Source organism: Pollicipes pollicipes, unplaced genomic scaffold (genome assembly GCF_011947565.3).
Source record: "Pollicipes pollicipes isolate AB1234 unplaced genomic scaffold, Ppol_2.1 Scaffold_3447;HRSCAF=4054_pilon_pilon_pilon, whole genome shotgun sequence".
In the NCBI taxonomy this organism is placed as follows: Eukaryota; Metazoa; Arthropoda; class Thecostraca; order Pollicipedomorpha; family Pollicipedidae; genus Pollicipes; species Pollicipes pollicipes.
Window position 1 is genome coordinate 36,913,001 of NW_023596297.1, and position 23,727 is coordinate 36,936,727.

Below are 23,727 nucleotides of genomic sequence, written 5' to 3' on the forward strand. Positions count from 1 at the left end.
AGGCAGAACCGGGTTGACAGGGGATATGACCAAGGCTGGTTGGAGCATCGAGCACGAAGTGGTCTGACCACAGATCAAATCACATCTTACATGTCCAACACAGCCCCGGCCCTAGTCGCCGTCCCCGCCCCGGCTCTGGACCGAACCTGACCCTGCCCAGGTCCCGGCCGTCGTCGCGGTCGCCATCCTAATCCTGGCTCTGGCACCGGCCCCGGCCCCCACCCAACACGGCCCGGCCAGCCCCGCCCTAACTCGCCCCGCCCTACCCCGACCCGACCCGACCCGATCCGACCCGATCCGATCCGATCCGATCCGACCCAATTTTATCTAATCCTACCTGATCCGATACGATCTGATCCGAACCGATCCGATCCGATCTGATGTGGTCTGGGCCTTCCCGCGGCCCTGCTCCAGTCCGCTCTCGGTACAGACGTACGGTTACTGTGACAGTCCCGGTTATGTTTCGGGCGCCGGCCCGGCCCAACCAAGGTAAGGCAGACCACGCTAACCCGAGCCAAGCCAACCGAAGTCCAGCCAAGCCCATCCCGTGGGCCCGAGCTGATCAGTGACGGCAAGCAGGTCGAGCGCTCGGCGGCACTGATGATGCAGCAGTCCGAGCAGGCAGCGCAGCGGGAGGAGCGGCTGATCTTCATGCTGGAGCGGGTGCTTGCTAGCCAGAAGCGACCGTCAGCCGCAGCCGAGAGCAGGAGCGAAGCTCTTAAAGTGGAACAACCCCGGCTAGCTGCACAAAACTGAACATAACATATCAGTCATAATTTGGTGTGTTAATTTTAGCTGGAAACCATTAGCACGAGCCTTATTGAAATTTGGCATAATTTGAGGTGCAATTTTTAATGTCCTGTTTCTTTCTATCACTAGAAGCCTGGGGAGTGGCCAGATTGGACTTGGGGAGGCAAGTGAATCACTCAAGAATGTATATCGACGCCCGTGACCATTGCGGATAAATGAAGTTGCAAAATCCGCGGACAGAATTTCTTATCCGCACCATGAGATCAGCAAGGTCTGCCTGACCTGCCGGTCCTCCTGCCCGTAACACAATGTTGGTTGTCTGCAGCACTGCACACAGCTGATGATGATCGCGGCTCGTGCGGTGGATGTCGGTATGGCCTCCACAGGTGTGGCCGCCGCTGCCGGCTGTGCTGCGGCTTGACCCACTGATGAATCGGATTCATTCCCCGCGATGGGCCTAGGTTGTTGACCGCTGACGTGCCTACTCAAAACTGGCCAGGCTTGGCGAATGATCCTCCGAAGCGGCGCATTCATCATCCGCCGCGACACTGATCACTTAGTTTTGTATGAGCTCCGCGTAAAGATTCGCACTTCCACAGCTTGATTCAGCAGCCGGCGTGTTCCGGACAAATATGAATTTACTTGGTTTGCTTTTTTGTAAACCAGTCCCCTGTCATGTGTCTCCTTAAAGTTATGCCCTACTTAGTTCAGCTCTGTTGGCCTGTCCTTTCGGGTCCCTTCCGACTGGTGGCTGGGTCCCGGATGGTGGACGCCGCGCCGAGGTCCTGCCACCGGTCGGAAGGGATCGGGGTAGTTCATGACCGAGCGACGCCAGGGAAAGGACGTGCGTGTCCCCTCCCTGGCCTGATCAGACAGCGTGGAGTTATGGCCAGCAGTAAAAACATGCGGGGGTTCAGCTCAGTCAAGAGGTCCCGACAGGGGAAACAAATACGTTGCTAACTGAACATCCGGCCTCGTGTCACTATGGGGCCTTACGTCTTTCTTGGTTTAACCAGATATCCTCACTGCACATGTATTGACGTTTTGACCCTGCACGTAGATACGACACAATGGGATGAAGGTGGATGCCTACACAGCGCGTGCGTGGAGCGGCGCTATGCCCTTTCCGGCCACCGATCCACGACTGCCTTCACATAGGCGCAACGATAATGCAGAAAGCGCGGGGCGGCACGCCACAGGCCTCCCCACATATTGGTCGTGACGCAGAGTCGAAAAGGAAATGAACGGTACCTGTTACCTTTGGTATGAACAGCCGGACTGCATGCCGGGCTTTCTGTGAACTTGCAGTTTCATGCCCTTCGGTAGATGGCGCTGATCATAACCAGGCAGCAAAAGCCGAGCAGTTGTTATGGAGGGAGGGGCGGAGGAAAGACGTGGTGGCGGCATGTCACGGCAACGGAGTAGTCATATTAATTGAACCCAAGTGTTGTAGCTTAAGCGACACTGTCGTCACGATGTGTTTGGTTCTAATAAGTACGAGTCGCATTATCCAGACTCGTGTATAAGGTGCACTGCGCTAATAGACGTTTATGTACCATACCGAAAACGTTGGCCCGGCTTCGGTGGCGGGTTCCCGTGGCTTGGCCCGTTTTTTAAGATTACTGGAAATACTCCAGTTCAACTGACATTGTTGGCTCTTTTTCTGTGTTGTCTGTTTGGAAATATCAATGAAAGCTTCAGAACTGGAAACAAATTAGGAGTGCAATAATAAGGTAAGAAGCAGAAATAAGTGCAATGATAAGGTAAGAGTGTAGGAGCCTTTCTGCGTGCGACGGGCCGTATGTTTTCAAATATTTAATAAAAATGATCAAAATCATGTTATGTTTGAAGGCTCAGCACACAAACAGACCATGCGAGACACAAATGTGCAGAACTGGGATACTTTTCTTGGTGTCTCGTATGTCCGTGATTTGGTGCTTTTTTGCACTTTTAGTACGTGTTATAAATGGTCTGCTGCCTGCGTGTTAAAAATCACACTGGTTCCTTGCTGAAATTATAATATTGTCAGATGTCAACTTCTTGAAGATGATAGACAATCATGCGAGCACTGTGAGTAGCAATGGTCGAGACGACAACATGAATAATGCTAACTGCCTGTTCATTATTTCGGGTGCTAAACATGTTGTTTGTGTTGTAAGATTTCAAGGTTGGGTAATTCTGCTAACGCGCACTGGTTGTGGGCGCGCTGGTTGTGGCCGTTTCGTGCCCCGCATTGTCAACCAAATTTGACTCATCTGCTCTAGCTGAATGACAAGTCCCAAAATATCAAACAACTGCTACCTAAAACCAACAGCCCCAGGTGCTACTCCTGTCACTGCACTTCCAAACTCAAACTGAATGAATGGAAAGAGAATGATCCTGGCTAACTAATGCATATCACAGGCTACCATGAAAGCATCCACAATTTATGTCTGCACCCATTAATATTCATTATCACTAAGATCAATCAGACATCTTAGCTGATAGTGAGTGGTGATGAATTGTTACTGAGCATTATCATTTTCACAAGCTCTCAGTCATTGACACTAACCCTTCAACATCAAAACTTTCTTTTTTATGTTTCAAAGTACAGCATTTTCTGGTGTGTCCCATCAACAGCTTGCCCACATTTTTCAATAAAATCACGTTGACAAACAGCACCATGAAATAGGTAGATTCATACCAATTTGCGACACCACAGAATGTCGACTGTCCCACACTTTCAAAGATTTGACCCCTGTTCGTCGTTAGTCCAGTCTTCAAATTACACCTCCAATATTAGGGGAAATTCCAGAACTTGAGAAACCGATCGCACCTTTAGTACCTAGCAGATAGTGCTCACCACATAAGAAATATGTGCCTATCTCCTTGGACCACGGTACCGCTGGACACAAGTTAACCAGCAAGCCTCCAGTGAACCTTGAAAGACCGAAACCTCGAACAGTTTAGAACGACACACAATTATTGGGTGACGAGAATAGCAGTTCTATCACCAAAAGTCGTCTGTGTCACCAACTGAATCGGCAAGCCAACGCGACCAGTTCGTGAATGAAAAGAATGATACATCAACGATGGTGCCAGGGGTGCTAGTTAAAGCCTGGTATAGTGAACCGGTTATACATAAGGGCTGTAACGTCCAGTTACGGGTGGCAGGGCGTCAAGAACCAGCACCAAAAACGAATTACACATAACTAAAATCACAGCTTGTTGCCTTCCATACTCCGTAGCTTAAGGTATCAGTTCCTGGGGATTCCAAATCATCTCTACTGGTATGCGGGTCCAAGCCGTTACGTATTCGCTCGCAATGACGCAGTCAGGGTGGAAAAGAAGGGGGGAAGGGGCGCGGCACAGTGATAACTCAACGCGCTCGCGCCTCGCTATTTGACCCTGCTTGAATGGTGTGAGACCGGTGGCAGAGAGAGACGGTGGCAGCTGCCATTTGATGTCAGGGAGGTCAAAGGGCGGGGCGGCCCGTGCCGAGTATTACGGTACGTTAGGCTTTTTCTACACTGCTCTGTTGTAGAATTTGAGTTTTACGATAGGAAGGTAGGATAGTAATTACACCATAAAACACACACACAAGAATCCTCCTCTGCGTGAGCTCTGATCAAAAAGAAATTCAATGAATCAAAAAGGTTGGGAGAAATTATGACTAAGGTATAACATACCCCCAAGTGTAAAGTTCTCGCATCACCGGCCAGCGAGCCGCGCCAGCCGATCCCGCGAAATACCACAATACACCGATAGACTCTGTCAATACATGATTGTGGTTCCGTGCGATGCACACTTTCTCCGCGTGCCACACGGTGGGGATGTGCGGGCCGGAGGGAGTTTGCTTAATGTCCACCGCAGTGCAACTCTGGCACAGCGCCACAGCAAGGGAAATATAAGCTCACTTGACTTGCTCACTACACATGTCACTCAAGGAAACGTTTCTCCAACTGAAGCGATTACTTTTAACACCAAACACTGGCGTTCGTCTTGGATTTTGCTTTAAGACGCGCTCGGGTGAGGATGAATTTGACCCCTCCCCCCGAAGGTTTTTCCAAAATGGTTTCCGAATCTCAAAATGTCGCGTCAGAAGCAAAAGACCAAACGTTGCATAGCTGTGGACAATTGAATAGCGGATCTTCTGGCATCATAAAATTATATTTACCATTTAAGGTTGCTGAGCTATGGTCGGTCAGTCAGTCCATGGTTTCAGCGAAGGCAATTTCTATGGAGGAATCGCTTTATCTAATCCAACAGCGGAGTGTTAGACGAAGCCGTACATCTCTGAGATGCTTTCTTAGGCAACACAACAAGTGAATGGGCGACCTGCGGTCTGGTATGAAGGTCAGACCAAAGTAAAGTTAGATTTGAGTCAAATCAATCAAAGTCAGAACTGTTTTATTACACTAAGGTTTGTTGTATGCGGTAGTTGCTGGTGCTGATTTCTAATTTATTGATAACAGGAGCCACATTATTCACTTTGCATGGACTTCTTAAAGGTCATAATAGGTCACTGACCTAAAATGACCCAGGTAAACATCTTGATTTTAGGAGCATACTGCCCAGCGTAATCTTCGTCGCTTATCCAAATGCAAAATCAAAAGTTGTCTTGTATGATTTTGGTCATCATGGCCTTCAAAAGGCCAAAAAAGGTCACCGACCTTAAATGAGCATGCGATTTTTTTGCTTAGAACAGTTATCTAGGTTTTAGGGGCTCTTTGGGGACCATCCTAGAATTTCACCTTGTTCGACATTATTTGACCCAAATGGCATGACCTAGGAACATCAAACTTAGAACTAAGTGAGTTTACGTACAGGTCAACACACTCTGTGAATTTGGTTTTTCTAGCTCTCTTAGTCCCTGCGATCTCAGGGGGTCAAATTGCCCCGTCTCCCAGCTGAGTGAAGGGTATCCAACCGGCCACCCGGGCGTGTGTTAACCATCAGACAATGACAAACGGGCGTTTTACGCGAATCAAAACACAGAATGCAAACATCTAGGGCCACGCAAAGGAATTCCCCACCCCGAAAGACCAGAGAGTGCCATCCTCTTTGGCCCTTCCCCAAGAACCTGCCCCAGCCTGGCCACGGTGCGGAGTGCCCCGAATAGCGAAAACCCACGGCTTACATAGGGTTTGCGCCGGAATAAACGAGCTTTTCCAATGCGCATTGGCACCTCCCAGCTATAGCACCTGGGTCACCTGATTGGAAGTTCTGCTATCGCTCAGCAGCCTGCCTTGGCTTTCCGAGCCCGAGGCCGACAGCCAACCCCGCCAATTAGCGACAGGTCTGTGAATCAGCTGAACTGTGGTGCAATGTGCAAGCGAGGCCCGCGCCACGCACAAATGACGGTGACCGTCTCCCTTTCCTGCCGCCCGCGTCATGCCAACCGCGGAACGGTGACGCGAGCGCCGCACCGCGGCGAGTGAAAATGTTTACCAAAAGTTGTACATTGGCAACGATCAAGATTAGCGGGCCCCGGCCTGAAGTGGGCCGCCATTGGTCCGTTCCAGGGCGCTCAATGGCTCCTGTTTGGTACTGGGGTCGAGGACTGGCAAGACCCTTATATTGTCTCACTGCGCAACATTCTATTGTCCGTTTTGTGTTTCCTTTCAGTCTCAGAGTAAGAGGATCGCGAACAACGAAAGTAGCCCTCTGGCGCTCAGGGTCCCGTCCCGTTCTCTGTCATCAAATGTGTCGACTCGGAGCCAATTACTGACACAACCCCCTCCCCCCCCCTTTTAAGCACTAGGCCTTTAGCGAAAACAGGGGTCACCTTGTTTTACGGACCCCGACCCACGCAGGAGACCTTCAGTGGCAAACGGGGACCCAGGTCCTGTCCCTATTTTGTAAATGGACCCCAGGTCCTTTGTCCGCTCAGAGCCAACTGCTAAGCGGTGGGGGTCTCTGACCTACCTTAGAGGCCTGCACTGTTTCGGTGATCCCGATAGGCGAAAGAGGGCCTTTGGGACTAGCATTTGAGGACTAGGCTTGTGGGCCGAGGTCGTCCTCGGGCCAGCCCTTTGTATCCTCGAATCGGGCCCATGATAGCCTATCCCATGGGTCCCGAAGCCCCGTCAAGGCCTTGGGGTAAATGTCCCCTGAACCCCTCGTTTGCACACCTGGGCAGACAAGGAGGGGAGGGGGGGGGGGGGGGACTCAACACAGGTGGGTGTGTAATGCAACTCAATACAAGTCAGCGACTCGCTCTCAAAACATGACTGCAATGGGTGACGTCTGCGTTCCGAAACATACCCAAGTTGATGCCAGTTGGGCTTAAAACATCTCGTTTTCGCTGGCAGGCTGAATGTCCTGGATTTGGGCAGACATTTTCATGTCGTACTCAGAGAAGAACTCAGAATTTTGTCAAGCGGGGTAGGGGGCATGCAGCCTTTTGGAGCCCACCCAGAGTTTGAGGCACCCATGGGTGCCGATTTCTCAGAATGATTTAGGGGGGGGGGGGAGCAGAGTCTTGGAAGTCGCCATAAGTGTTACTTTTGAGTCTGGACCGTTGGAGGAACCGTTTTGAGATTTCTAGGAGCCAATTTGACTGTCGTTTTTGCCTTTTGACCGTGAGGACGCTGTTTGAAGGTTCAAGGAACAAGTGCAACCGTGCTGCAGTCTGCAACTGGAAGGACGGCCAACCAAATGACCTCTCACCACTGGCAATGATCACCAGCTGCTGACTGACACAGGAGCTGCATTATTTCAGAGGTCCCGACCAATGGAATACGCGGGTCCCGCCTTGTTTTTGCTTGGGAAACGGGCTCGCAAAGCTCAGACCGACACGAAGCCGACTGTTCATTGTTGGCGGTCTCTGACAGAAATTGAGGCCCGTTGTCCCAGGGTGTCTTTTATCGGTGTAAGAGACTCTGACGAACATTTGAGGGCCCCAATCTGCAGACTGGGGTACTTAATGTGACGCACAGCCAGCCCTTCATGCCTTCCAATCAGGCGCTTAATCGTCAGTCCTGAGGGACCTTCGGGACCCTTTGCGGGCCCGCTCAAACACTGCCCAGACCGATTCTTAGCTCCTTGCCATATAGGACCCTCATGCGCTGTAGTCTTCAGATCGACACAGGAGTCCCTCCGTTGTCTCAGGGGCTCCAACTAATGCAATTCGCGGGCCCCGGTCTTGTCCCTGTTTGGGGAATGCGCCCTGAATCCCAGACCTGAAACTGGAGTAAACTGGTGATAAATTCGTCGCGTGTCACGTTCGTTTAGCCTCCACCGCAGGGGTGTAGGTGCCCAAAACAGGGTAGGGGGCTGGCTCCAGAGTAACAGAGAATCTCCAATTTTATAGCTTTTGCCACATTGTCTTCGGCAGTTTGAAGCCTCCGAATTTTTCGCCTAAAATGCTACGACCAGCCTTATCTCTTGAAAAGCACCCAGCAAAATGAAGGTGCATGAAAATCTGCCGCATTGTGAGCCATTGATTCGCTTTCAAAATTCTCGTCAGCCTATGTTTAGGCCTTATTTTGACATCTACCCTGTGGAGGTAGATGCCTCCTCAAAGACACAAAATGCCTTTCCGCTAATGGAACTTCGTCTCCCCAGGAAAGGCAATGTTGAAATAGACGAATAATCTTGGGGAAACTGGATAGCCTTATTTCCCGAATGACATAGATGAATCGAGTAGGCAAGATTGTGCACCAGTGAAAGAGCTCTGGATGCATATCTAGCATAGCACCATGACATGTGAACAAAGAGCGATTATAACCCCATCTCTACCCCCTCCCCAGTCATCGGGCTTGCATTCCAGAAAGAAGTCCCCGAAATACGCCCTGAGCTTGCCCCCCTCCCCCACACTTTTTGAAACGTTTATGCACCTATGCCCCAGGCCCCTAGCCTGCTTGGAGACAGCTGCTCAGCATTCGTGGTCTCAGGCCTACATAGATGCCTTCGTCGTCCCGGGGACCCCCGACAGGCACAACGAGTCCATTTGGATGGCCTTCGAGGGCCAAGTCTTCGCCCCGAGATCGTGCCCCGGTCAACGCTTCGTGCCCTCCAATCGGACCTTTGGTAGTCTGTGCCTAGGGTCTGGAAGGCCACTCGGTCTAGCTGGAGGAAACACCCCCTGTGTACTCGTCCCCCACCCCAATCAGCTGGCTGCACCCCTAGATGTTTAGGTATGTACGAAACTCAATACTGGTCAGTGACTCGCTCTCAGAAGGCAACTCCAATGGGAATAATGACATCTGCACCCCAGCACATTCGCAAGTTAGTATGAGCTTGATTTAAAATATGGTGTGTTTTCTGGTGGGCTCAGAATTCCAGATTATTGTACCAATTCTTGATTTCCTGCTATATCTTCGTGATTTGTTTCACCTTGGTAGAACCTCATCGCGCTTGGTAAATGACATTCTTTCTGGATATTTCATTCGTGTATTTCCTTCGTCTTCATAACTCAAGTATTCACTACAGCTAGCGAATTCATTGAACCGGAGGTGAAAATAGCCACATCGGTGGCAATAAATAACCCAATGGGTGGCGACTCGTTCATTTTTGTGGCAATGGAACCAATTTGGTAGCGATCTCGATTTTGGTGCTTTTTAGTCATTTTTGGTGACTGATTAATAAGAGGCCAACGAATGGAGATACTAGAATTGGTTGCCATGGCAACGTGTGCTATCGTTTCGCTTCGTCGTATTTGCGGCTCTTCGTCGCATTTTGTTCCGCTGCGTTCTAGTGTTGGCTGAGTCGCTGTTGACCTCGTCGCCCACGTTGAATTGCGTTGTGCCAATTTCATCAAATTGCGTGGAGGTGCAAGGCACAGATAATGCACCTGAAGGCCGCGGCCAGAGGCGGAAAGTAAGAATGTATCTTTCTTTCTCTTTCTCACTTGTTCGAATCCGAATGGGTCGCCTCCGAGAATGGGAGGGGGGGGGGGGGGGGTTGCGTCCGCTTGGGTCTTCAAAAGTCATAAAATGCCCTGATTTTCAAAAACTCATCAGATTTCGCCTGCTTTCAGCTCAGGAGGTGACGTAAAAAGTGTTTTCCTTCGTAGAAATGGTTTGGATTTTCAATTCCAGAAATGCAGGACTCATTGTAACCGGAGAGGTTTAGTGTTGGAGCCAGCTTGGTATCACTGACAGGGTGTATTGTTTACCGAGACACAGCTTTCGAGATTATGTCCCGTACGCGAGAGCTTATTAATGACAGATTACGGGGAACCGAGAACCTCGCTTGTAGGGAGGCGCTAAAATGCTGACACTCGAAAGTAAACTCTCCAATCCACGACTGCAAAAAGCATTTGATGCAGCGCCGTCGATTTACCGGAGGCAAACAAGAGTGGAACTTATGAGTGTTGAACGTCGTGACCCACTGGCCAGCAGTCAAAACATGTTCGCCGTTTACGCACCAAAAATCACCTTTACTGACCCGTATCACAATATAGATAGCTAATAAATAACTACGGAAATTTTCAATGTTTAGGTGCAACTTTTCCAAGAGACGCATCCCACTGTACTGCACCGCCAAGCTGAGATGTTAGATCACGCGTTGTCACTCCATGCCATCTCTCCACTGAGCACGTCATTGATATAAGAACGAGATTACCTGGTGAGATTACGTGGTGTTCCAGTCATCGTGGGACTGGGAGCGGGGAGGTTGCACGATGCCTTGCTACGTGCAGTTGTGATATTCTGCGACAAATGGACAGGGCCACAACACTTAACGTTTTATCCATTTCCTGACATTATTATAGTAGATCGTCTTATGCCCTGAATCCAACTGTGCGATTTTCAGAAAGGTCAGAGCAGCGGTCTGTCATTTGTCACCATCTGCTAACCGAGGGCTCACCATTTGTCCACCGAGGCGGAACGTGTGGCAAAAGTAGGGAGGTAATACGTGCCAGTGAGCATGCCGAAGCTGAATGTGTGAGCGAAAAAGTTAATCGCATTAGATGGCTTAAAGATAAGCATACAACTTCATTGTTGCACTAAGCGTTGTGTTTTATGGTTCTTTCATGTCAGATCATTGTAGCACGCTGCTGCAAATACCTTATGGGCATGCACTATCTTTTTCATTGCAGCATACGTGCTAAATGGTGCAGCCGCTTGTGTTGTGTGACGGAGAAACTGCGGCAATTGTTTGTTGGGAAGCTCTTTAATGTGTTGCCTCCTCATAGCACTATCAGCCTTCAATTGAAACTGTTTGCTTGTCCATAAAATGTCGATCACACACGTGTATCTATATATACATGAACATATGTATGTATATATACGCAAATGGCCCAGTGATGTGAAGAGGGAAATGGACTCTGCGAAATTACTGTGGATGTTCGATGGGACCCATGGATGCAGATGCCGATTTGTATTCTATTGGGTCCCCCTCCCCCCCCCCCCCCCCCAATGTCCAATTCCCCCTCAGTGAGTTTGCCCCTACCCTTGTGGTGCCCAACTACAAGCAGGACTTAAGAAGTGGTAACTCAAAATAAAATCAGGATGGCATAATTTTTCGACTAATTGTTGCAGGATAAGAAGAACATAAAAGATTAAGACAGCGATGTCATGTTCAGTTGAGTACAGCTGTCGGAGCTAGTTACACCTTTATAGCTCCGCACTCGCACCATGCCTACCTGAGTGGTCTCTGTTATATGCTGCACGCTACATGTTTTTGATTATACATTTAATATGCCTTGTCGGCTCCAGCCTAGTTTGGTGCTGTTGTATGAGTGTCCCGGCGTTACTATAATGGCAGATATTAACACCCAAAAAGCTGAAGTGTGCTGACATCCACTTCGGCGAGAATACTCGAAGGTTACGAATATTAACAGTTACGAAAACCTGACAATGTGCGCCAGCCATCTAAACCGATAACGGCCATTTTCAGCAATGACCACCAAAACAACACTGGTCGTGTCGGACATGCCTAACGCGAGTGCGGCGTTGTAGTCCACAATCCGTCTAGCGGCTACCAACGAAGGTATTCGTGACAGTCTTAAGAAGTCGCGCACTTCAGCTTACACTCTGCCCCACGCCCAAGACGGTCCGAGTAATGTTTGCTGAGCAGGTACGGAGACGGGACCCCGAATGCCGTAAATACTCCTCAGCCCGCTTTTCTTTTTCTAAACCACGCCCGTGGTTCGATACTTGGTGGAGCAAGAAAGGTCAAACTAAGATAGCAAAAGTAGAAAAAAAATAAGAGAAAATGCTAGATAAGGAGGTGGTTGGACAATGGCCAAGTGGCAATGCAAAATCTGGCTGACCAGCGTAGTCCCATCTGTGCAAGATGCCAAAAGATGTCAGCAGGTCATGTATCGTCCCGCATCGTGTCAGAAGGTCATGCATATTCTGTTTCAAAATTAGATACGAGTTCCACGTGAGAAAGCTTGTTACAAGGCTATCTTAACTTTTTTGCATTGGTAGTTTGTGGGATGCAAGAAGAGCTTGTTGTGCATAAGCTAAACACATCAATCAGAAGGCATCTACCATTTTAGTTTATTTGATAATCTTCCATGCAGCCCTTTTGCTACACAGTCTTGCAGCCATTTTACAGCACAGAGTTTGACGAGCCCCTTCTGTTCTACGAAATGACCACATCGGCCAGATGAACCCTTTTGGGGCAGCTGTCACCCGCGCTTTCCGTGTCAGTCGGGCGTAACAACTTATCTATTCAAACAATTTGTGGAGCGCCGCTGGACTGCAGGAAGACCACCGCACACCAGACCACGGGCGGATCATACACCCATCGCCTTGAGCTCACAAATACCTTCGCGCGTCTGCCACTCTTGCTGACTTTGAGAAGACTGGGGACCTGCAACGGATCTGCATCCAACGGATGGCCCTCGCACGCTTGGACCTGTCCAAGCCGTCTCGGAAGCCGCCACACGCTGCTTAATACCTTACGGACGCCTGCCATTTGAACGGCGGCTTTCAAGTTACTGTTTTGAGTACTCCTAATCAACCAAGGCAGAGAACCACTCCTTTTGAATAGCAACGTGTATTGGTGCTGGTGGTGCTCGTTTGTGGCAGTAATGCGTCAGCTAGTTTGTGGCGGATTTTTTGCTCGGTTTCCCTTGCATTGATCCGCAGACAATGACTTCTCCCATTACTCGTCCACGCCTTTAAGCAGCAGTGTTTGCTAATAAAACATGCATCGGTACTGATCCTACTCATTTGCATAACTGTGCATGTCGCACTCCCCGGTAGCCGTTTGCCTGCTAGCCTCTCGTATTTGGTCGCACGCGTCTAGCCTGTCTGGATGTCAATGTAAGTCCATGACGTAAACTGGCTTCTTGGTAGATACAGTAATCGGTGGAGGAACGTCAAGGCAAGGATGTATGCATTTGGTCAGGGATAATGTACGAGCTTTTATAAAGGTGCTAGTGTGCTGGACAGCAAACGTCACTCACCGGGATTTTGTATCAAGCATTCTTACATTAACACCATCTGATGCATACTTGTTTCTCGCCATATTAACGCTTCGTACGATGGGTAACACTCGGGGACCTGAGGAGGCACCGGGTTTTGCTTCCGGGATAACTTCCGTACGGTTTTAGCACCGTGCTAAAGTGTGGAATGCATGAGTTTACGTCGTTTTAGCACATGCAACGATTTGAAGCTTCTCTCCGTGACGGGTCATGAGCTATGAACTCTTTCTGGGCGACATGTGGTAGATATTTTCCTCAAAAGCGGCAGGTTCTGCTTATTTCTCGCAGTAAATGCACTTCAGAGAGGTTTTCTAAACTCATGTTCGTATCTATCTCAACGCTTCGAACCACCAGCGAAGGGCTCATCGAAATTGGAAGAGCGGTCGCGTAGGGTGACGCCGGGTGCAGTCCAGCCAGTGCAGTGCAGTCCAGCCAGTGCAGTGCAGTCCAGCCTGCGTGTTCACACTTAATTCTGTTTCTTGTTGGATACTCAGTGTGCTTTTTGGGACGCGATTCAACAACCTAGCGGCAGGTGATTTTCGTGTAAATATGAGCAGTGTATTGGTTTCCATAATGTATCCATTGACATATCGTTTCCATAGTGGTTTCCATACGTATCATGGTGGTGTCCATACTAAGTGTCATTAGGATGAACTTAAGAGAATGAAACACAGTGGTGGGTTTCAAGGGGATGAATCCTGATCACAGCAAAGTTACACATGATTCCAATTAGTAACCCCGTGCGCACATACGTTGTGCACGCTGCGTGGTATAAACGTATTAGCATCACATTTAGGTGCTAAGTGCTCATGTTGCAATAGTAAGTTTCACTACGGCGGTACCCCAAAAGGAACAAACCTGATATGAAATCATACACCAGTGCACAGGCTTAGTTATCTGAGCAGAGGCAGGGAGTCTGGCTGAATCACCGCGGGGTCGACAATTCCGCAGTCGGGCTTACCATGATTCCACGTGCTTGAACCGGATGTCGGCGCATCCTGAACGCTGAATGTTCCGTTTCGAGGGAGTTGGGTATTTAGACGGCAGCCCATTATTGATCTTCATGGCGCGCAGCTCTGGAGCGGCCGCCTGTGCAAACCCAGTGTTCCATGGAGTCGGGCAGTGTAAAGACAGGAAAACGCGTGACCTGCGGCGGCGTGACCTGCGGCGGTTTATGATGGCTCAACAAACAAGCCAACACAAGTAGCAATGCACCGCGCGGCACGCGACTGTTCAAAAGACTTTGTCCTGCCTTGAAATGAACCTGACCAAACTTTCCGATCTGACAGGCGCACGTGGGGGCGCCTCGGTGCGTTTTAATGGCTCGTTTTGTACGAAGCGTCGCTTTCTCCAGGCGTTGCAGTCACCCAAAGTGCCGCGGTGATGTAGCCTATGTCCAACACCAGACAAAATCCCCATGCAGGAAGGGGCCATGGGAACAGTGTGGGTTGGATTATTTGCAGAACCAGAAAATCTAAGAAATACCATCTGGAGTGGAATGGTTGGATTTTGGACATCTTATTATCAGAAGGTCCTTCATTGCGGTGTGCGTGCAAAATAGCGATATCCCCAAGAGGAATATTCCATCTCCTACGGCGTGGCCATGACCTTCTCATTCTTCACCGAATCTGCCAGTGGCTGTTGGGCCATTTCATTCCATCATACCAAAACAAATCAAAAGCCTACTCGTGATCGTGTGATCATGCTTCAAAGAAGTACTCCCGCGGAGTCCCGTACCATCCGTCAATGCGATGGCCGTTCATAATTAGTGATGCCATGTCATCGCAAGCGGCATTATATTTATGTAATAAGCATGACTACGACGAGCAGCATCTGTCTCCACTCAGCTTAAACCGGGTTTTAAGCTTCAAGTTGCATTTTAAGGTAGTTTCGTGAAACTTGGTCGAGTTTATGATGGCTCAACAAACAAGCCAACACAAGTAGCAAGCTGCTGAGGGGAACATTTCAGTAACGATTATATTTCCATCAGTTAGTTACTGTTCGACCTTAGTGTAACAGTCTTGAAGGATCGTTAAGGTCACTCACTTTGGGTAACGCCGTAACATTAGAAAGCTTCCTTTCACCTGGACCAGCCGAATGATAAGGCTACATTTTGTGATGTCCAAGGTAAGGACGAGTACAATTTATGAAGTAGGTGGTTAAAGTTGCCAAATGTTGAATCCGGAGTAAATGTAATGCTTTCTACTTTGCAAGGATTCTGAAACTAGGGCATCATTCAAATTGTTGAAATATATATGTAAATTGTATTAAACAACAGGCACTTATTCATAGCGATCAACATTGCAGATGGAATAGTCGCTCTGGCTATCGTTCCGGTTAGGTTATGTTAGTATGCACGTACATGTTCGGGCTAATTAACCTTCTGTCACGTGCCGTCGTCGGTGTTATGGAGTCCCTAGAAGAACTGGTTGGTGTTTGTGCTATAGACTTTTTTTGGCTCGTAAAGTAAATGTAAGATAATATTTCAACCAGCTTGTTATGCTATAGACTTTTTGGGCTAGTACAAAAGAAATTTAAGAATGATGTTTCAACCGGCTTGTTTTTATTGGTTTATCCATTCTCCGGCTTTGGTCAGACATTAAGACGAGAAACAGATTAAGACACTCGTTAAGAAAACATAACAAATAAATAGTCGCACGCAATGTCACGCACTTATCTCCTTGAGGCAACGAAAGTGAAACAGGTGACAGGTGTTACATCTCAGGTAGATAAGCAATGCAAACTCTTGACAAAAGTACGTGCAGTGGCTCTCGGGTACTTCCTATTTTAATAGAAGGCCCACGCCCTTGACGTGGGCCCTATCTGACGCCCTATCTGGGGACCTATCTTACTCTGGCGCACGCGACCATTCGGAGGCCCTCTTAATCGTGTCGTGAGTATTTCGTATTTGAATGGAGGGCGTACACGCTTGTCGGGGGCCCTATCTGTTAACTTACTCAAGCACACTCGATTGTTTCTGGTGCTCTCCACGTTGTGTCTTGGATGCCTCCTGTTTGAATGGAGGGCCCTACGCCCTTTTGTGGGAGTCTTATCTGTTAACCCGCTCGGGCACACTCGATCTATCGGGACCCATTACCTTGAGTCTTGGGTGCTTCCCATTTAAATGGAGGGCCTGCGCTCTGGACGGGGGCCTATATGCTAGCTTGCTTGGGCACACTCGATAATTCTCGGGCCTTCCAGATTGTGTCGTGGGTATTTATTATTTGAGTAGAGGACCCTGCGCTCTTGTCGGGAGCCTCTATCTGTTAACCTGCTCGGGCACACTCGATCACTCTGGGGCCCTCCAGGCTGTGCCTTGGGTACTTTGAATGGATGCCCTACGTGTTCTTGGCGGTCCCATCTAGAGCTGCTCGGACCGGTAGCGGATACAGAGAAGGGAAGGCACGGGACCGCACACCACCCATGGACCATGCCGAGGAGCCTATAGGCTCGGAAGGGGCCGTAACCGACCGAACGGACGCAGTTTTCTAACAAAACAAGAACACAACAAAATTGTATGTCTTTGGGCCTACAGACGACCACAAACCGTTGCCAGCAAAATTAAAAAGCCCATAAGCAGGCAAAGTTAATTTTTCGCTGATTGAGAAGGCCTTGCTTGCGGAAATTTTGGGGCTCATTACGTTGTCCAGAGGCATTGCGCTGTTGGTCGCCCTGTTTACTTGCTGGGTCAATCTGATCGCTGAGGAGCTTTCCGCGTTACCATTGGCCTCTTTGCATTTTCTCGCAGGACCTAACGCTGCTATTGGGACACGTTCCGCTTCCATGTCTGGACACTCTTGATCGATCACGTCTTCATCCACGGGTTCTTCCCAGTCGCCCGAAAGGCTCTATACGCTTTTCCGGGGTCTCATATGCCACGGTACACTCAGTTGCTCCGTGCAACCGCTCCGCTCAGTTGTAACCGCACGAGGCGCTGGAGCTAGCACGCGGTCTGGGAGACGCGCCTGAGCGCGAACTCTGACCGACACAGGCTCCGTCCTCATTGTTTCGGGGGTCCCGACCAATGCAAATATCAGTCGCTGGCCTAGTCCCTGCTTGTGAAAAGTATCTTGAGGCCCAGGCCGACGGGGAGCCAAGTCTTTGATGCTGTTGGTATCTGACCGACAAGGAGGCTTGCGTCGACTCTGTCCCCCCTTGCAAATGTTGAGAAATGCTTTGGAAACGGGGCCCAAGGCTCAGACTGGCATGTAGCCGACTGTTCAGTACTGGTGGTGCCTGACCAATACAGGAGCCCTCATCGACCCCTGGGCCCGTGATCGGTGCGAAGGTCCCTCTGACTGACCTTTGAGAGTCCAGATCTGCAGTCCTCAAATCTGACTCCTAATGGCCAGATCCAAAGGATCCTTCGGCCCATCTTTTGAGCTCCCTCGAGTACTGCCTCCTGGCCGACTCGTAACCCCTTGCCAACACTGGACCCCTGGTGAGCACTGTAGCCCCTCACCGACACAGGGTCCCCTCATTGTTTAAAGGGGCCCTGTCATTGTAAACGGCGGGTCCCGGTCTTCTCCCTTCTTGGGAAAACTGATAGAGGTAAAGGTACAAACAGACCCTCAGTAACTAAGAGGCCTGAGATCGGCTCAAAGGGCCTTCTGACAGCCATTTGAATGCTCGGCTTTGCAGACCGGAGCCCCTTAATACGACCTCCAAACGGCCCTTCGAACTATTCGGGCCTTCAAATCGGGCCCTTGTTTGTCCCGAGGGACCAGAAAGGCTCTCGGGGCCTAAGGCGTGGGGGGCATGCCCCCCCCCCCCCCGCCTGCCCTCTGGATGGATATTACATGACACTCCAGGCAAGTGATTATTTGAAGCACATCTGCATGATCCCAAGTGGGCATCTTACTTTGCTTTGGTGTGAACATTTATTCATCGCGACCGGACAGCCAGTGGTAGATCCAGCAGGTTATCACGAAGGCCCGGCTATTCTGTTGAAGACGGGATACTCCTCTCCATATGTTGGGTATTTTGTAGACGATTTTGGAACAGGATTTTCTGAAAATTAGTTGGCTGAAATCCGAACGTTTCGATCATGCAGAATTTGGCGTCGTCTGGCGGTCCTGAAATGGCCCTCTATCTGACCAGATCCCACTTGACTCGAGGGCCTTTCCTTCGCGACTTCCGGTGTCACCTTGTTTATAGCGCCGCTACCATCCACCCTGGCGGGCTCACCCTGATGTTAGGTACAGACAGGAACGCGTGACTTAGCGGTAAGCTGCAACGCCTGACCCACACAGTAGCGCTTTGTTAGCGCCAATGCACCCACGCTTGTCAGATGGGACTCGAGTCCTGAGTACGTTCACTTGAGGTTGTACACAACTTGTTCAAAGCTTGTACCTTGCATTAGCCTTTAAGAATGAAATGTTGGCTTCTGTCGTGGCATGTATATGTCATCCGCCGCGATCTGCGACGCGCCAGTCTAGGGTAAAAATTTTCGCATTGCCTTGTATCATAATGTTCAGGACTACCGCGCAATTATTCTGGCAGATCGCGTTTGAAATCGCCAAGGAAGTCCTGCTGACCCGCCACGACTAACGCAGAGGTTGGGTTACCGCCAGTTCTAGCAAATGCTCAAATTCAGAAACTTCAAGGTAAAACACGAGAATAGGACCACTTTTTATAATAGAGTGGCACGTTAGCAAAGAGATTAGCTGGGAGAGATTACGTAATTTAAGGACTCGGTTAAAGGTGGTGGACTGGTACGTTGCGTACTATTGACATCTCTGCAGGAGTCCTGCAGCATCTGTTATGTTAGGTGGTACCTTATGCAATGCTTGATATGGAAACTATATATGTTTATCTGTAGCTTTCTCTTTCAGGTAACATACATCACTATGCCAGGAAAAACCAAAGGCGTGAAAAAATCACCAAACAAAAAGAAGAAAACCCCAGAAAAATCTGCGGAGAAAAGTCCGAAGAAATCACCAAATAAAAAGAAAGTCAGTCCAGGAAATTCTCCGAAGAAAGGGAATAAAGGTGCAAAGAAAGGAAGGGGTCGCTCAAAATCTCCAAAAAACAAAGGCAAAAGAGGAAGGTCTAAATCACAGGAAGAGCCAGTTCAAGCGCAGCCGCAAAATGGAGCTCAGGAGGCAAAGGTTCTTCCCGAACCACCACCAGGTGTTGTTCCTCTTTTTCTCACTACACAAACCCAACAAATTTTCCAAATTCTTGCTGATGTAAATGTTACGAGAGAATCACCTAATGTTCTTTTGGACAAAAATGCTCTTCTGGAGGATATCAATCAAAGAAAGGCTATCTCGGATTTTTTTCCAATTAACGAGGTGATAGTTGCGTATCCCTCGGATGAGTTTCTTGTCGTTTATGATGCAGATTTTCTTTATGGCGAAAACTTTTTTGCTTGCGCCACAGAAGAAGCGAAAACAAATGTCTTGTTTCCCCCCGATGAGGAAGAAGAGGAGGAGGATCCATTCGCCCTTCCTGACATTCCTTACATCCCTCCTGAACCGAAGCCATGGCAAAACTTAGGGAGCGACATGGAGGTTGTCGATGAAACCGTGTTTGAATGCCGCCCGAAAGTCAAACTCACAATCATGAAGTCTCGTCGTCATTTCGCCGAGAAATGCAACTTCAGCAACCGCGATGCTGATGCCGGGAAAGACACGTACCAGGAATGTCTGCCTAATTACGAGCGCAGGAATGTGGTGTGCCAGAAAGAACTCGACAAGGGCACGCAAGCAGTTCCTGCTGAAGAAGTAAAATCCATTCAGACGGAATACCGAAAACCACTTAGGCAATGGTCACAGTATGTTGCCCGCGAACTATCAGAGGAAGACAAAGGAGATGTAATGGAATCAGACGTCATTGATCAGTTCGTGAAAGATGTTACTCCAGTTATGGAGGCGGCACTACAGCAGAACGAAATCATAGATGTCTTTCGAAACGACTGGGTGAAACTAAACCCTAGTAGGTCTATGATGACTGCGCAGCAAGACTCGTACCTGAAAGAGTATCAGTCGTTCCAGGATCTTCACTACAGCAAGGACAAGCAAATCATTTGTGACGATTGGCATACGACTATCCCAGGGTTGGTTGGTGTCAGCTGTGTGGAGCAGATGTCATTTGATGTACGCCTGCGGAATATGTCCCGAATTATGATTGTTCCATCACTGGTTCTGCTCTGGAACTATCAGGATCCAATCCACCCGAGATTGCTGCTGGAAGCACCTGATGATTGTTTTATTTTCCGCTTCAATCCCGTGAACCCGAACCTTGTGGCGGGTGGGTGCATGAGCGGTCGCATTGTCTTGTGGGATCTCACCCAGTACTATGGGAAATTGGCGATGACAGAAAGCACGATTCAGATCAAGAAACTAGCTTTTCTCAGTAATTTGGTGGAAGACACCGAAGGAAAGATACCTGTAGTGCAACCAGTCGCCACCACACACACCGACTTTGGTCACCCGTCGTGTGTGACCGATCTCCAGTGGCTGCTACCGCCATACATTATTGACAAACAAGGCAAGGTGATTGAAGACACTACCAAGTCCGATGAGGAATGCCACCAGATCATGTCCTGTGCCGGTGACGACTACTTCTTCGTTTGGGACATTTTCGTGCAGAACACTCGAAGGGCTCACCTCGGTGTAATACCCGACGTGGGTAGTACCGAAATTGGGCATTGGCAGCTCCTGGACCACAACTGGCGCCCTGTTGTTCGCATTAACCTGCCAAACCGCTCCGATGGGACACCTTATAGTCTAAACCAGTTCCGTGTACGGTGCATTGCAAAAGAACTCAAAGATGACGAAGGGGAAGAAGCTGAAGAGCCTGAAGAAACAGAACAGAAAGAGCAAGTTGCCCAGGAAGCCCCAGAAGGTGCTGCTAAGAGCCCGCTCAGCTTATATGCTGGGACACAGGCGGGGGAGATTCTCTTTTTTGATCTCAGAGTAAAAAGAGATTCCGACACAAACAAGACGATAGTATGTGAGCTTGAAGAGCAGCAGATTCATGCTGAACCGATCAGATCCATTTGCATCTCTCCATTCTTTGACGACTTGGTGTTGACCGTCGGTGGATTTCGGTTTGCGGTGTGGAAGGTTGGAATCAAGCACAAGCCTCTTATGGTGTCAGCCCAAGCCCCATCCCGACGCACCAGCGGAGTATGGTCGTTGACACGGCCTTCTGTGTTCTTCATTGGTAGACAGCAGGGCTCGATTGAAGTCTGGGACATGCTGGATCGGGCCCAAGAGGCTCTGCTCACACAGAGTCTGTCAGGTGTAGAAGTGACAACCTTGAGCTTACGAAAGCTAGGTCGTCGTCAAGTGTTGTCAGTCAGCGACAACTCAGGAAACCTCCACCTGCTGGAGGTGCCCCTGATACTATCGCAAATGGAGGGAGATGAAATGAAAATGCTGGAGAATTTATTTGCCCGCGAAACATTGCGCCAAGAAACAGAAGCCAAGAACAAGGAGGAAGAGAGGAAAAATGCTGAAGAGGAAGACAAGGAACCAGCTTCCGCGCCAGAAAACGTTACTTCTCTTCCACCCGTGCCGCCACAGCGAGGGGTACAAACCCCAGAGGACTTAGCTCAAATGGCAGAGGTAGAGTACGAATCAAAATCGGTGTACGAGTCATACTTGCTGTTTGAAAAGAAGATGTTGGATAAGTTGGAAGGAAAGGAAACATCAGACATTGATATCACTGCACTTCAAAGTGCAGAGAAATGATGAGCTTTGTCAGCAGGTCTGCGTTGTGTGCTTGCATACGCTTAGTTTGCCGGGCGTTTAATTCAACAACGTGTGCCAGCCACAGAGATACTGTCAGCACGAAAGCTGGAGCAATATAAACTTACCTTGCTAACGAACCTTCATCTTGTAAAAAACATAATCGTCCGTCTTCGGATGGCTTACTTACTCAATAGTTGTTAGTGTTTTGGGGCGTATGGAACTTGTGGTTGCATGTTGATCAGTTTTGGTGGTGAAATGACTATTGCACTATCAAATGCTACAGGGACGTAGAAATACATACATGTTTGTTTTTGCAATGCGTTGGGCTTAAAGTGTGCAGCACGTGCTTTAAGGCTTCCGCTCTTCACTCAGAACAGTACTGGTTGTTTTTCAGGAGCGGTTTAGGTCTTGGGGTCCGAGTTAATATCTCAGATTCAGCGGGGGAACTGAGTGAGTGGTACCTGTGAAGACACTTGCCCTGAAACCGGATCTCTGCATAAATTTGCATGCGTCAACTGATCAGTTGAATACTCAATTTCAACAGAAACCGGCAAATCCTTCGAATTCGTCCTAAATATGTCCGATCGTAGTACCTCGTGGCCCGCGCCCACGTGCCGTTGCATTGCTGGCGCTCCTCCTCACGCTCTCCTCACCTGCCTTTTCCGTACCATGGATTGGCGACTGAACGTCTGATTCGATTGTGCAGCGACGAGCACCTGACGATCGTGCACTGTCGGTGTTGACCATTGACGGTCGAGGGAGGGGATGTCAGCGATGCACGCACGTCCAGATATCTCGTATTTCTGTCTGCGTGAAAGCATTAGTGCTGGTCACTTTTTCAGCTCCATTTCGCTGTCGTGTCCATCACACCACCATTGACTTCATCGTAACATCTGTCACCGCCGCCCGGTGGGATCGCAACAGCCTCAGCGTGACGCTCTGCCCCCGTGGTGTCGCCCGTCTCCATCATGCAAGCCTCGGGCTCGTGTGACGTTGACTGGTCACTCACCGGCCACCGGAGGGGCCGGCTGGCCATCCTGCAGAGGCAGGGCGGAACCGCGGCACGTCGGCTCAGATGCAGGGTCGGTTAGTATTGGCGAACGGCTGGTCGCCGGTGGCGTACGTTTCCCTAATTACCTGGAGTGTAGTCTATATGGTAGTCTGGCATCGATGCACTTATGGCGGCATTGTGTACGACCGTGCCTTTTTACCCCTAATCGTCTGGAGGTTTTTGGTACACTTCAGAGATCAGGTTGCCAGAAGAGCATGAGAGCGAGAGCACCTGCCATCACGGCGAGTATGTGGCTGTTCTCACATTTACACTATACATTGTTGGCGGGTATTGCGTCGCCATGTTTTTTTACCTCCGATTTCCTACGGCTTTGTGGCGACCCTGAGACGCCATTTTGGCGATGCTTCATGCTGCATGTTTGCAGTCACAACTAGCACGTGGCTATTTTCAAGCTTAGATTCGATGTATTCATGACAGGGTATTGCGTGACAGCGTTTTCAGCGCCTACGAATATGAATCCGAATGGGTACCTTGCGAACGATGCTGACATGCATTTTTCCTGAGGGCACAGCGGAATTATGTCTACCGGACAGGCCTGAGCAGTTTTTCGTAAGGATCTACTCTTTAAGGAATCGTATGTTCTTGTATACACCAGGAACAATCATGGCATGCGCGTATTTAGTTTTGCTTCATACGCGCCAAATGGCTATGAGCCGGTACATCACCGGGCTGGTGACTCGTTAAGAGTCGGGCCCAGTGTGGATCAGACGCCCCGAGCGTACTGGTCCAATGAAGCGATCTTGTGTCACTCCAGCCCGGTCGCGGCGCCACCTTCGCCGGGCCGCCGGAATGCACGCAGTATTCTAAATGGACGCGCGCACATAACCTTCAAACGTCCG

General features: G+C 49.4%; 1 protein-coding gene across 2 annotated transcripts; it reads left to right on the forward strand.

The window, feature by feature from the left end:
- The first annotated feature begins 2,140 nt into the window (after positions 1–2,140).
- mmm (missing minor mitochondria) lies at positions 2,141–22,129 on the forward strand. 2 transcript variants are annotated; one of them, XM_037214793.1, is made up of 2 exons: positions 2,141–2,483; positions 18,949–22,129. In XM_037214793.1, the coding sequence occupies exon 2, from the start codon at positions 18,964–18,966 to the stop codon at positions 21,814–21,816; it is 2,853 nt and encodes a 950-aa protein (XP_037070688.1). In that variant the 5' UTR covers positions 2,141–2,483; positions 18,949–18,963; the 3' UTR covers positions 21,817–22,129. The 2 variants fall into 2 exon arrangements, with proteins under 2 accessions (XP_037070688.1, XP_037070687.1); XM_037214792.1 differs by lacking the exon at positions 2,141–2,483 and adding an exon at positions 9,399–9,552.
- The last annotated feature ends 1,598 nt before the right edge of the window (positions 22,130–23,727 follow it).